The 12,122-nt window shown below is 45.6% G+C and overlaps 1 protein-coding gene across 1 annotated transcript in view; it reads left to right on the top strand.

Moving 5' to 3' along the window:
• Window positions 1-12,122, top strand: part of atrnl1b (attractin-like 1b) — a 135,084-nt gene that overhangs the window by 66,670 nt on the left and 56,292 nt on the right. Inside the window, 3 exon segments of the mRNA XM_042083986.1 lie at window positions 4,648-4,742; window positions 4,986-5,064; window positions 6,495-6,652. Coding sequence (XP_041939920.1) covers window positions 4,648-4,742; window positions 4,986-5,064; window positions 6,495-6,652 — 332 coding nt within the window.

Raw genomic sequence — 12,122 nt, 5'->3', positions numbered from 1 at the left:
GCCATAATAATCACTCATACTCATAATCAAAAACTCATAATCAAGTTTCAGCATTTGTAAGAATGCACACTATTACATTTGTAGCTATACCACAGAAATGGCAATTGCATCTTATATAGAATAGAGAATATTGTATGTATAGAACAGTGGTCCCCAAACTTTTTCTTCCGAGGGCCAGCTTACTATGCCTGGCTCTAAGAGAGGGCCAGAGACTCGGAGTATATCAGTAACCATAAATAGCTTAGTGCTGTGAACAACAGCAGTCTACCTTAGTTGAATATTCCATTACATTTAATCTATAGGCTATTGCAATTTAATACCATTGTTAGCTGTGTTTATATTGCCATCATGCCATATCAGTGTAAAACGTAACTTAAATTAAATAATACTAATAAAAAGACTTTTGCATTCCCAAAAGTATATTTTATTAAAAATGTGTGAACTCTGAACTCTGAAAATGTAAAGTTCTCAAACTATGAGAATTTTATGAAGCGCTGAAGTGGTCTGAAATGACCACCATTCTAACTTTCACTCACCTGAACTTGTGACCTCTTTGTAGGCCTATGAACATTTGAACGAGTGAATACAAAATAGAAATAATTATCCCAGAAAGTCCCAGAAATATGACTTGAATAGAAGTTAGTTAGTTATTAACAATTAATTGATAAACTTTTACAATACTTTGAGCACTGATGCAGTCAGCATAGGCCTCTTACATTGTTTGCAGGTAGGCCTACATTTCATTCCGTTTTTGATGGCAAACGCGAAACAGCGCCAAAATAACCACCAGCGGAAATTGCGGAGGTTATAGTTTGACGATGTCGTACTCCCGTGCGGGCCGGTTGCTATATACCACGGACATGTTTTGGGGGGCCACCCAAAATGAGGTGGCGGGCCGTAGTTTGGGGACCACTGGTATAGAATATATACCATAAATGCCTATCTTGAATGCAGACAACACTGTGAAAGAGTTAATATACTGTAGAGTTAGCAATGTACTCCTCACATGTGCTCCACTCACATTTCTGGCAGAGGTCACAGCAGGGTTCATGGACGTCAATCCCAGAGATTGAGACAGTAGAGTGATAAAAATAAAGGGTGTGTGTGTGTGTGTGTGTGAGAGAGAAAGAGAGAGAGAGAGTTTGTGCGTCAGAGACAGTCACTGGGTGGCAGTATGGTGTAGCTATGAGACACACAAATCAGAGCCATCAGTCACCATGATGATGAGCTATCCGCACACTTTTTACGCCGTCAGACTAGACTGCATGGGACCCCCCCCCCCCCCCCCCCCACCACACACACACACACACACACACACACATCCCGCTTAGCGCCTTAATCAAGCCCAAGCGCCATCCTCCAGTCCTCATCAGAGCGCATTAAAAGCGGGCTTATCAATAACTAAAGCATCTTCATTTCCTCCGCTGCCTGGATGCCTGCTCTAGGTGTGCCTTGCTGGTTGTTAGCTTTTTATATATTCAAATGCTGGCCCAATTAGTCTGATTAGGCCATGGACTGGTGTGCACACAGGCTATTTGTGCCTCCAGCAGCAGTAGCCGGAGAGCCTGCTATAGGCACTGGAGTGTGTGTGTGTGTGTGTGTGTGTGTGTGTGTGTGTGTGTGTGTGTGTGTGTAAACCCTAAGGCTGGAATGGATGAACTGTGAAAGCATCAGCTCTGTGTGTGTGTGGGGTGGGAGTGAATGATTGGGATAATTAGACACACACACACACACACACTCTCTCTCGCACACACTCACACACCAATCTTGAGAAGCTTCTAGAGTGGGTGGATCCCGTTTTGGCCACCCCACCTCTCCCTCATTTGCATATGCCCAGCCCTCTTACAAACACACAGATCATTTAACACACTCACTCAGTATGCATTCATCACTGCACACCTCTCACCCTTCTGTCTCAAGTGTTGGAGTGCAACACCTTGGGGGAGTGTGTGAACATGTCAAAAGTGATCTGAACATCTTCACTTTGAAGACACTGTCTGTTTCTGTGCCGGTGATTAAGCAAACTCTCACTTCAAGCGCTACCACACACGCACACACACACACGCACACACACACGCACACACACACGCACACACACACACACACACACACACACACACACACAAACACACAAACACATAAATGCAGTGCCCCCTCACCCCCTGTCTGGGAGCCCAGTCTGAGCGGTGCCCGCAGTCATGCACACACACGCCCGCTCGGTGCTCTAGTTCTCAGCAGGGTTTGCGGTGTCTATTCATAGCCTTTGAAGAACAGTCATGGCATTTGCATGCAAGATCTGCTTTTTCCAAACAGCAAATATTAGTCTGTATGTAGAACTCAATTAGCATGATATTAAATCAGCGGCACAACTCTTGAGATGCATCCCGAAGTAGCTTGATGATGATGTTAAACCCACTACTCTAACGACTTCTCAGAATTCCATGACAGATTTCCTGCTGAGCCAATCAACTGTGCGCCATACACGGAGTACTGTATGTCTTTGAGTGCATTCAAGCGTTCTAGAGGAACTTACCAAGTCAAGCATGCTCCATAATGGAAGGGAATGGATCTGAAGTGTTCAAAGTATCTAAAGGCCTCTGAAAGGTTCATTCCACGACACTATTACTTGGAATGGCCATGATTATGTTAACTAAATGGTTGTGCACTGCAGGATCTGTTTCTTATAGATTTGCAATGATATAATGCAGCTGGCTCTTGTCATGGGCCTTTAGCACACCTGCTGGTGTGGAGTATATTTTTGATTTAACAGGCGGCAGAGTACTGCGTTATTACGCACACGTTGTGTCACGTTTACGTGTTAACATTTGTCAGAATTCAGTCGTTGACATTTACAAACCCAAATCCTGTTATAACATTTGGTTGGAAACGCTCATTAGTTTAGTTCACTTGCATGTTTCTACTGAGAGGCTAATTTGTTTCTGTGAACTCATAGCAGCTATGTTTGTCTCTGTACGAGATATAATTATACATAATCAACAATTTGCAGAACCCCTGTAATGTGGTCACAAAATGTTCCTCTCCCCCCCAAAAAAAACACTCTCCATCGCGGTCTCACTCTCACATGCAGACAGGCTAAAACACACACACACACACACACACATATTGAGAATGAGGAGATGCGTCATGATAGCTTGCTGTCACATGACGATTTGGGAGGTTTCAGAGCCTGTCCACCATGTTGGAATCTACAACCATGTGCATAAACACAGACCTCCAAACTCCCAAATCCAGATTTGTTGGTGCAGTCAGGGTTGGAATGGGTCAGTGTTGTCCACCCTGCTGTGGGTTATTTCTGTCCCAGGACGGCTGAAGTAGAAGAACGTTGACCACCCGCCTGTGATTTTATGTGACTCTTGAGACGAGGAGGGAAGTGAAAAGTGGTGGGAACAGTCTGATGCGGAGGCCATACAGTCACTCCCCCCCCCCCCCCCCCCCCCCCCCCCCTCCCCGCACCCAAAACACACAGCCCTCCTCCAGCACCAGAGTCAGCCCACTAAATCGGTCACATCAAGGACAACACTGACCATCAACATCTCGTGTCCTCACCGGGGTCGTCACCGTATTGTTTGGTTTCTGTTTTTTTTTTGCCCTATTGTCTCGAAGTGTCGAAAATTATGAAGCTAAATTCAAAGATGGTCACGAAAAGGGCTCGGCCTTCTTGACCCCAAGTTAAACCCTCTATGCTGGGGACGCATTAGGACAGCTTTAAGTTTAATGATGTCGTCGTAAGTGTGGACAATTTAAGCAACGAACATCAAATAGTCGGTGGGTTTCTTTTTTCAGCCGAAACGTTGAGCCCTTCAGTACCTTGAGTCAATCAATATGTCTGGGGCTGAAGTACCTCCTCCTCAGAGCCTGTGGAACAGCAGCCAATTTCAAGTACTCTCTGTGGCTTCCTGGGTCTAGCATTGTGCGATGTCAATAGTGGTAGCTGGTAGTGTGATATTTTTCCTCTTAGTGACCAGTACATGGAACATGGGAAGGAGGAACTGTGGTCACTTTTGCACTTCACTCCAACAATCCCTTTTCCTGCTAAGAGCCGAATCTGCATGAGTAAAGCAGAGAGGGTGCCAATTATCAAGTAGATGTGACTCATTTGAGTGGAAGGCGGGATGTGTGTGGTGGTGGGGGGGGGGGGGGGGTCCTGGTGGTGTGTGTCACCTCAGAGCCCTAGTAGTGCTTTTGTCCCTTACGTCCAGAAATAGCGGCAAAACAGTGACATGAGAAAACCTACCTTGCACAGCGGCAATTTAAGGAGAGTGCTGCTAGGATGTTTGAATGCACTTGATTGCGAGTCTTAAGAATACTTGTATAACAACGGACCACAGGACACGAGGCATTCATTTTTTTTGAACATGGTTCCTGCACATGGTTAAGCATAATCATAGCAAGAGCAAGTCATTGCATGAATTCCTGTGGAGCACACATACTGACATGTGAAAAGGTAAAAATGTCTTCCAGATAAATAATCAACAGGACGAATGGCATCGTTTTCCACACATCTAAAGAGATAGATTGAATGTAAAATGGCCCTTTGAGAGCACACCTGTCAAATGTCTGGCTAAATGAATGGCTAAATTTGACCACCATTTCACAGATTTATTTATTTTTATTTTGCTATTCCAGACAACCTACTGATCGACTACCAGTTCACGTTTAGCTTGCTCCAGGAGGATGACCACTACTACACCGCTATCAACTTCATGGCCCAGCCGGAGCAGGTTGGTCAAACTTCCAGGGCATAAACGTTTCAGGCCATTGTAATGCACTGGTGTGGACCAGTTTGTAGACCCAACATTGTGGTCAGAACAGTAATTGGATATGCCATAATTCTTATGGCCATGACCAACATCAAATGGCATAAATCAGATTATCTTCATTCTTGGAAGAGAATAATGGCAAAAAGACTAAACCACTCCCTTGTCTCTTGTCATATGTCATTTGTTTCTCTGTCACTTTTCTAGACGAACAAGAACTTGGACATGTCCATCAATGCCTCCAATAATTTCAACCTCAACATCACCTGGTCTGTTGGATCAACAGGTAATGTGTTTTTCTCCAGGTGTAACTGCCTTGATATGTTTGGCTGTGCTGTACTGTGTTGTTCTGTGCTGTGGGTGGGAGGGTGAGAGTGTGTGTGTGTTTGTTCTTTGTCTGTGTGTGTGTGTGTGTGTGTGTGTGTGGTGTCGTGGTAAATGATTTATTGATATATACTCCGTGTTTTATTAACAGTAATAAAGAGTAATTGTTGTCACATCATACCTTTGTAGCCCAAGATGCTTTATATGCTGCATGGTTCTAGCTGCACGGGTGAAAGGAAATGGGCTTGTCCTGTTTGCATTCTCGTCTGCCTTGGTATGCCAGTGGAGTGTGCATCCTCACGCGTCTTGCCCCAAGGACACTTCCTCCCTGGTCCCAGTCCATTATTTATCTCTCTTTCGTTTCCGTTCATCCAAGGAGCGAAGGTGAAAGAACAAAAAAGAAAAAGGTCCCTTTCCGGTCCTCATGAGTGACTTTGACATTTTTCTCCTGTGTTTCCGTTGAAGGGGTTAAACTCCCTCCCTCCTTCCCTCTGCTCCACTGCCATTTCCCCCAAGTAGCTCTATTAATATTTGGCTGTGTGCATCCCCCTCCACCTTCCACTGTTACACACACACACACACACACACACACACACACACACACACACACACAGAGACACACGAACACACACACACACATACACACACACACACACACACACTCACCCTCATAGAGAGGGCACACTTGGCGATTGTCTGGGCCCCGTCTCGGAATTCTGGGGCTGAGGTGTCTTGGCCGTCGCAACGATTTCAATTAAGATAAAGGCGCACACGTAGCGCCGCGCTCGCCTTGTCATTTCACAGCCCCCTTTTGTTTCATGGCACTGGCTCAGAATGGCGATGCGCAAGACTAGTGTGCGGGAGGAAGAATTCAAATCACATGCACCCCCCGCCCTCTTTTCATGTCTCTTCTCTTTGCCTTTTTTAAAGGGCTTTGATAAAGCAACAAAGTTCTTTTTTGTTGAACTGCTTTCTTGAAGTGCTCCCAAGACTTGATTTTCCAAAATGGGCTGTTTAGAGGGCTTTATTTGCCTTGCATCTAAACTTGATTACCCGTTAGAAAGACTTGTGTTCGCTGTGGCAAACAAACAAGAAGTTTTTATGTTGATTACTTGAATTGCTTGTGTTAAGAGCCTTCGTTTTGTCATTAATTTCCTGATGCATATCAACAGTTTCAGTTGGAACAATTTGGTGAGGTAATTTAGTGTTTTCCTATTAGTGTTTGTACCTTCGCATTCGTACATTTCCTCCTTGGAGACGAACTTCATTGTCTTCTCCTGCAACCCCAGATGGTTTGTTTTAAACATAGCTTCTCATTTGACACATCCAGTTAGTCTTCCTGTGGGACCACTTCACTTCGCCAACTGAATTAAAACACTTTTCCACCTGCAGCCGGAACCATCTCAGGCGAGGAGGTCCCCATCGTGTCCAAGACAAACATCAAAGAGTACCGTGACAGCTTCTCTTCGGAGAAGTTCAGCTTCCGGAGTAACCCCAATATCACTTTTTACGTCTATGTCAGCAACTTCTCCTGGCCAATCAAAATCCAGGTAAGAGTCCACATCACAACATTTTTAGTTTTCTAGCCCAATGGCTACATGGCTTCTGTTATGCCATATTTGTTAATATGTGTTGAGATAATACCAGAAATTGTACACTGTAGGGAAAAAAATGGACATCATCAATGCTATAAAAATTGTTTCTCCAATTCCAGTTGCACAAACCAAGCAAGTCCAAGCAATGCAATCTGAATTCATCGGTGTTGACGTTAAATTTCTAAAATGTGCACTACCGGTTGTTGTAGATGAACAGGACTCTGGATGTAAATGATCTTTTCATAAATTCGGCATCTGTGGTAATTCAGATTTGGCGCCCCTTTATCTGAGAAGGATCCCAATGGCCTACACCCATTCAAATTTATATAATTGATGGTTGTCATTCACTGTTCCATTTACTGTCCCACCCAAGTGACGCCAGGGTTTGGATTTTACTTACTTACTGTGATATATATATATATATATATATATATATATATATATACTGTGTATATATTATTGCATCAAGTCCTGCTAAAACATACATTTCCAGTACAGTTGTCTGAAATTCTTAGCAACATCCATTTGGGAATATGCATAATAAATGTGACATGGACCTCTTGGAAACAATTCTTCAATCACATGCATCTAACTTTATTTCCGCATTTCAAACTTCATTTCTCCGAATCACACTCAGATGCATTAGTTTTATGAAATTTCTTAAAACAAACCAGAGAGATTCATGGCTACTCAGTGGAGTAGTCAATTCGATTAAACATTACCTTTAATATACATAGAAACTACTGTGACACTTAAACAAAAATATATTCATGGGTTTGCCTTATGATCCATAAAGCGGAAGCTGCTGAAGTCGACAGTGCAACTCGCTGCCAGCTGCTTCAGAACGCCGCCATAAAAACAGTCAGAAAAGTCTGTTTTAAAGTGATGCACAGCGACTAATAGGCTCGTAAAAACAACATGGACTTAAATTTATGTTTTATACATGTATTAAATGGCCGGGGTGGGCTTCTATGCTAGAGTGCTCTGTGATTACATTTAGACAAATTGGCACAGTTGCGCTCGAGTCGAGAGTCGCAAGACGCAGCTAGTGATGGATGAATCCTTCAGGGAGGCAGTCGCTGCTCAGACTCGTGACTTCATAGTCACATAGTTCCGTAGCACTCCGCCATTGTCTTCAGAGACTAAACAGTTCATCATACCTCCATCTTCTTATATGTTGTGCTCCTATGTATTGGCCCTCCTCCCGCGTTGCTATAACTATAAATGTCACGCACCTCTCACCCTCTGTTAACCATTAGGAAGAGTACATTATGGCTAACAATCCTATACATTGTATAGATCATATCCGGATAAACCACAGAGTAGTGGTAAACAGAGTTTGGCTTTGGCTTTTAAAGGCAACAATGTCCGATCTTTTGCCCCGGAGGGGTTGTGACGACACTTGAGCTACATTCATGGTTCTCCCCCACCCCCCTCAGCTGACCTGCACATTCCAGGATGAGTCTGCTGCCCAGGGCTGTGATGACGTCAGCATGGGAGGTTGGGGGGTAGGGAGGGGGGTGGGGGGGGTGGAGAGGACCCCAGGGCCTCTGAAAGGCTGTTTAGGGCCACTGGGAGCCACGTGAGAGGCAGGGGTGGTGTGTGTGTGTGTGTGTGTGTGTGTGTGTGTGTGTGTGTTAGAGAGGTGAGTGGGGTGGTGGTCAGCCTGGTCGTGGCGGAACAGAAGCAGATCAGAGTTGGCACTGAACTCGCACCTCCGTTCATTACTCCTTAACACTGCCACATCGCCACAGAGCAGAGACACCATTTTGGGTCAGCCACACCGCAACCTCACTGAAACTTTAAAAAACGGCAACTTGTTGGGCTCTAGGTAATGCTGCCTGTCACTCTTCGGACACTTACATTTCTGGGTCAAAGGACTTGTGTAAGATAAATATAGTTTTTCTGTCCACAAAACCACCGGTGTGTGTGTGGGGGGGGGGTGCAACAAAACAATAAAATACCATTTGTACATGCTGTCGGGCTCCTCTTGATCGGTAACATCTGTGTCGCTATCACCCTCTTGCAAGCGCAACTCGGCCCATCACCCACTCAGCCCTCCCCGTGGAGATGAAACTCCTCAGCATGGTGCTCAGTCACTCTTTCTAATGTTTTGACCTGGCGTGTGGTCTCCCCTGATTGTGTGGGGATCCTGGTCTCCCCTGATTGTCGTGGTCAGTGTCATCTTGTCTTAGTAGAAAGGTGGATTCATCCAGCATTGTCGCAAACGCACCTGCTGCAATATCTTTTTCTTCAACTTTTTTATTTTTCCCTTCAGCACCTGAGAAGTGTTGCCTGTAATGTTTCCAGGAAGTGGCCTGGCGAGACTGCCACCTACTGTAGTGATAAACCCACAAAAATAAATGGCCTGATATTGACCTGACGTGCATGCGTCACTGATTCGACCCAAAGCGGCAACCATAAAAAGCCGAGTTATGATAAATGTCCAGATAAAATGTCCATATTGTGCATTTTCATGACTTTTCGACCGTCATCTATTTCAGTTCTATTCATCATGGAGTCCCCAAAATCGCACATAAGGTGTGTTAGAGTGTCTATTGTCATAATTTAGGGGAAAAAAAGCTAAAAACGCAATATTGCGTTTTTGGCACTCAAAGTGTTACCTGTCACTTTCATATGTGGCATATGCTGCTAAGGATGTTCACTTATAAGTGGCACATGCAGATGTTCTCGCTGTATACTCTGGTGTTCTGACCTCTCTCCTAGACACAGAAAAATAAAAGAAAATAATTCATAGTGTATACTGTACATTGTCTGCAGTTAAGTTCAGGATGCCTCTTGCCTCTAGTGACTGGGGTTAAACATGGAGAGGAAATCATTAGAGTCGTGTTGACCACTTATTTTCTTGTTTGTTGTTATGACAATCATTTGATACATTGGTGACCTTAGTGTTAAAGATAGCACGCTAGTGAACGGTAACAGTGGTACATTCCCTAGGGAATGTTGTTTGGATGAGAATGCACATGATTTTTAAATATTTACTGTAACATATACAGTATATAGGTTTATACACTGATCACATTGATCCATAATCCATCTTTCGCTCTCTCTCCCTCTCTCTCACTCGTTCTCTCTGTCTCCCTCTCTTACTTCTGCCTGTGTGTGGCTGCTTATGGAAAATAGATATGGATACCCCCCTGTGTTAAACAATGGGCCTGATGTTCAGCCTGTTAGCTAGCATGAAACAAATGGAGCATGAGGTGAATTGCCTCACAGAGGACCATCCCTCCTCTAGGCACCCCTCTCCTCCCCTCCTCTCCTATCTTTCTCTCTCTCCTCCCCTCTTCTCTCCTCTCCTCCTCCTTGCTCTCCTCTCTGCTTCCATCCGTCATGTGGTCTCAGTGCGTCTCAGCTGTGTGCAAAAACACCCGGGGGGGGGGGGGGAGGGAGAGAGAGAGAGATGGACAACAAATCCATATCAGCATGGTTCAGCTCTCCTCTCGTCTCCTCGTCGGACGAGCCCATGCGGTCATTCTCGTAAGGCGAGTTATCAGAGCGAATCTGCCGGACCCCAGCTGCAGAGCATTGATTCCGGGGAGTCGTTAGCTATAAACTGTCTATCTACACCTATTGAGTTTCAATTTTTTCCGTTTGGGTCCTTTAACCCCCCCCTCTCTTTCTATAGTGAATGTGATAAAGGGATAAGGTTGATTTCTGTATGCTTACCGTCCCTGTTGTCCACCCCCCACCCCCCTCCTGTTGTATGGCTTTTGGGCTAATAGCATTCTATTAGATTTCCCTCTCCCCAAGCCCAAAAGCCGAGTCTCCTTTAGCTCATTACATCAACGGGCTCATAACACGATTGTCATCCAAGCCCTTCTCTCCGCGGATGAGGATCAGGCTGTCAGATCAGCATTTATTAGTTAGAGGTGGCCTAGAGGAGATGAGACAAGCATGTGTGCGTGTGCGTGTGTGTGTGTGTGTGTGTGTGTGTGTGTATGCGCGTGGGTGTGTGAGTGAGCGTGCATGTTTATGTCTGTGTTGGGTTGTGTGTATGTTTATGCCTGAGATTACAACCACTAGCGGCCATCTTTTTTTCCCTAATATCTGATCATCAGGCTCCTGAGCAAAATATCTGAAATGGGATACAGCGGCAGTGGACTGACCCCTCCTCACCACCACCAACACCTCCCCTCCCCTCTCCTCTCCTCTCCTCTCCTCTCCTCTCCTCTCCTCACCACCACCAACACCTCCCCTCCCCTCTCCTCTCCTCTCCTCTCCTCTCCTCACCACCACCACCTCCCCTCCCCTCCCCTCTCCTCTCCTCTCCTCTCCTCTCCTCTCCTCTCCTCTCCTCTCCTCTTCTTTCGCACGGGAAGCGCAATCTGATCAAAGCCCTGCTGCGGCGCTACCTCATTAGCAGGGGCTAACAGATGATAAAAGGGTCACCCACAGAGGAGGATGCGGGGCTTAGCCCACCGCTTTGCTGTATTTGTGTATCGCCTCCGTAAAATCAGCTCCGCAGCCTTTCGTGCCGGACCGTTTATTAGTCCTACAAACCCCAGGTACATGCAGCGTCCAGCGTCGGTGCAAGGCACGCTTTATGAATCAAACCGTTTCGAAACGGAGCACGTGTTAGCCGATGTTTAGCGGAGCAAGGGCCGCTTAATGTAGAGGTGAAGCACAATTCCAAATGCATGCAGAGGCAAAGGCGTTTATAAAGGGGTGCACCAGTGTGTACTGTATATGTGAAGGTGCTTCTAAGGGCAGGACAAGGACTAGACAAAAAGTTCCCAGGCACTCGTCCAACAGGAGGCATTGGCCAAAGAGGGGTAAAAATGGCTTTTGTTTGACACGGCCTCTGAAATGAGAACATGCGTCCTGAGGAACACAATGCATTGTAGCCCACGTTGTGGGAGATAGCCTCATTGAGGGCTCCCCTTAAGCCCTCTGTAGGATGTGGTAACGATGGAGGGGGTGCTCTGGTTTCTTTAGCTTTGTAGTTAACGGGCCCGAATCCCAGAATCCCATATTGATGTGGAGTGGAGGAGGAAGTCTCCGTGCAACATAGGGGTGTGTGCCATGAAAGAACAGTTCGAGCTTAAAAGGCCTGTATTAATTTCCCCTTTAGAGAGGGAGGATAGTCAGACACAGTGGCTGACTCAGACTGTTTGAAGGGCAGGGGCGGAAAAACAAAAAGAGCACCTAGCTCATGACATGGGGCCCCAACCCCACACAAAAATCTACAGAGTCATTTAAATCCGATAGAATTTGATTTCTTCTTCTTCTTCTTCTTCTTCTTCTGTAGTAGTATAATATACAGGGCTGCATTCCACGGCATTCTGTACTGGAAATGACACCCTTGGGAACATTGCCATACTGTCACTCTTTTCCAATGGGAGGGCACACATAGGGACTGCCAAGTATAGACCAGTTTAAGGGCCACCTTATAGGGCAGTGCATC

The sequence above is a fragment of the Alosa sapidissima genome, chromosome 24 (assembly GCF_018492685.1).
Source record: "Alosa sapidissima isolate fAloSap1 chromosome 24, fAloSap1.pri, whole genome shotgun sequence".
Taxonomy (NCBI): domain Eukaryota; kingdom Metazoa; phylum Chordata; class Actinopteri; order Clupeiformes; family Clupeidae; genus Alosa; species Alosa sapidissima.
The sequence above is the reverse complement of the archived record's forward strand: the minus strand, read 5'-3'. Positions and strand labels throughout refer to the sequence as shown.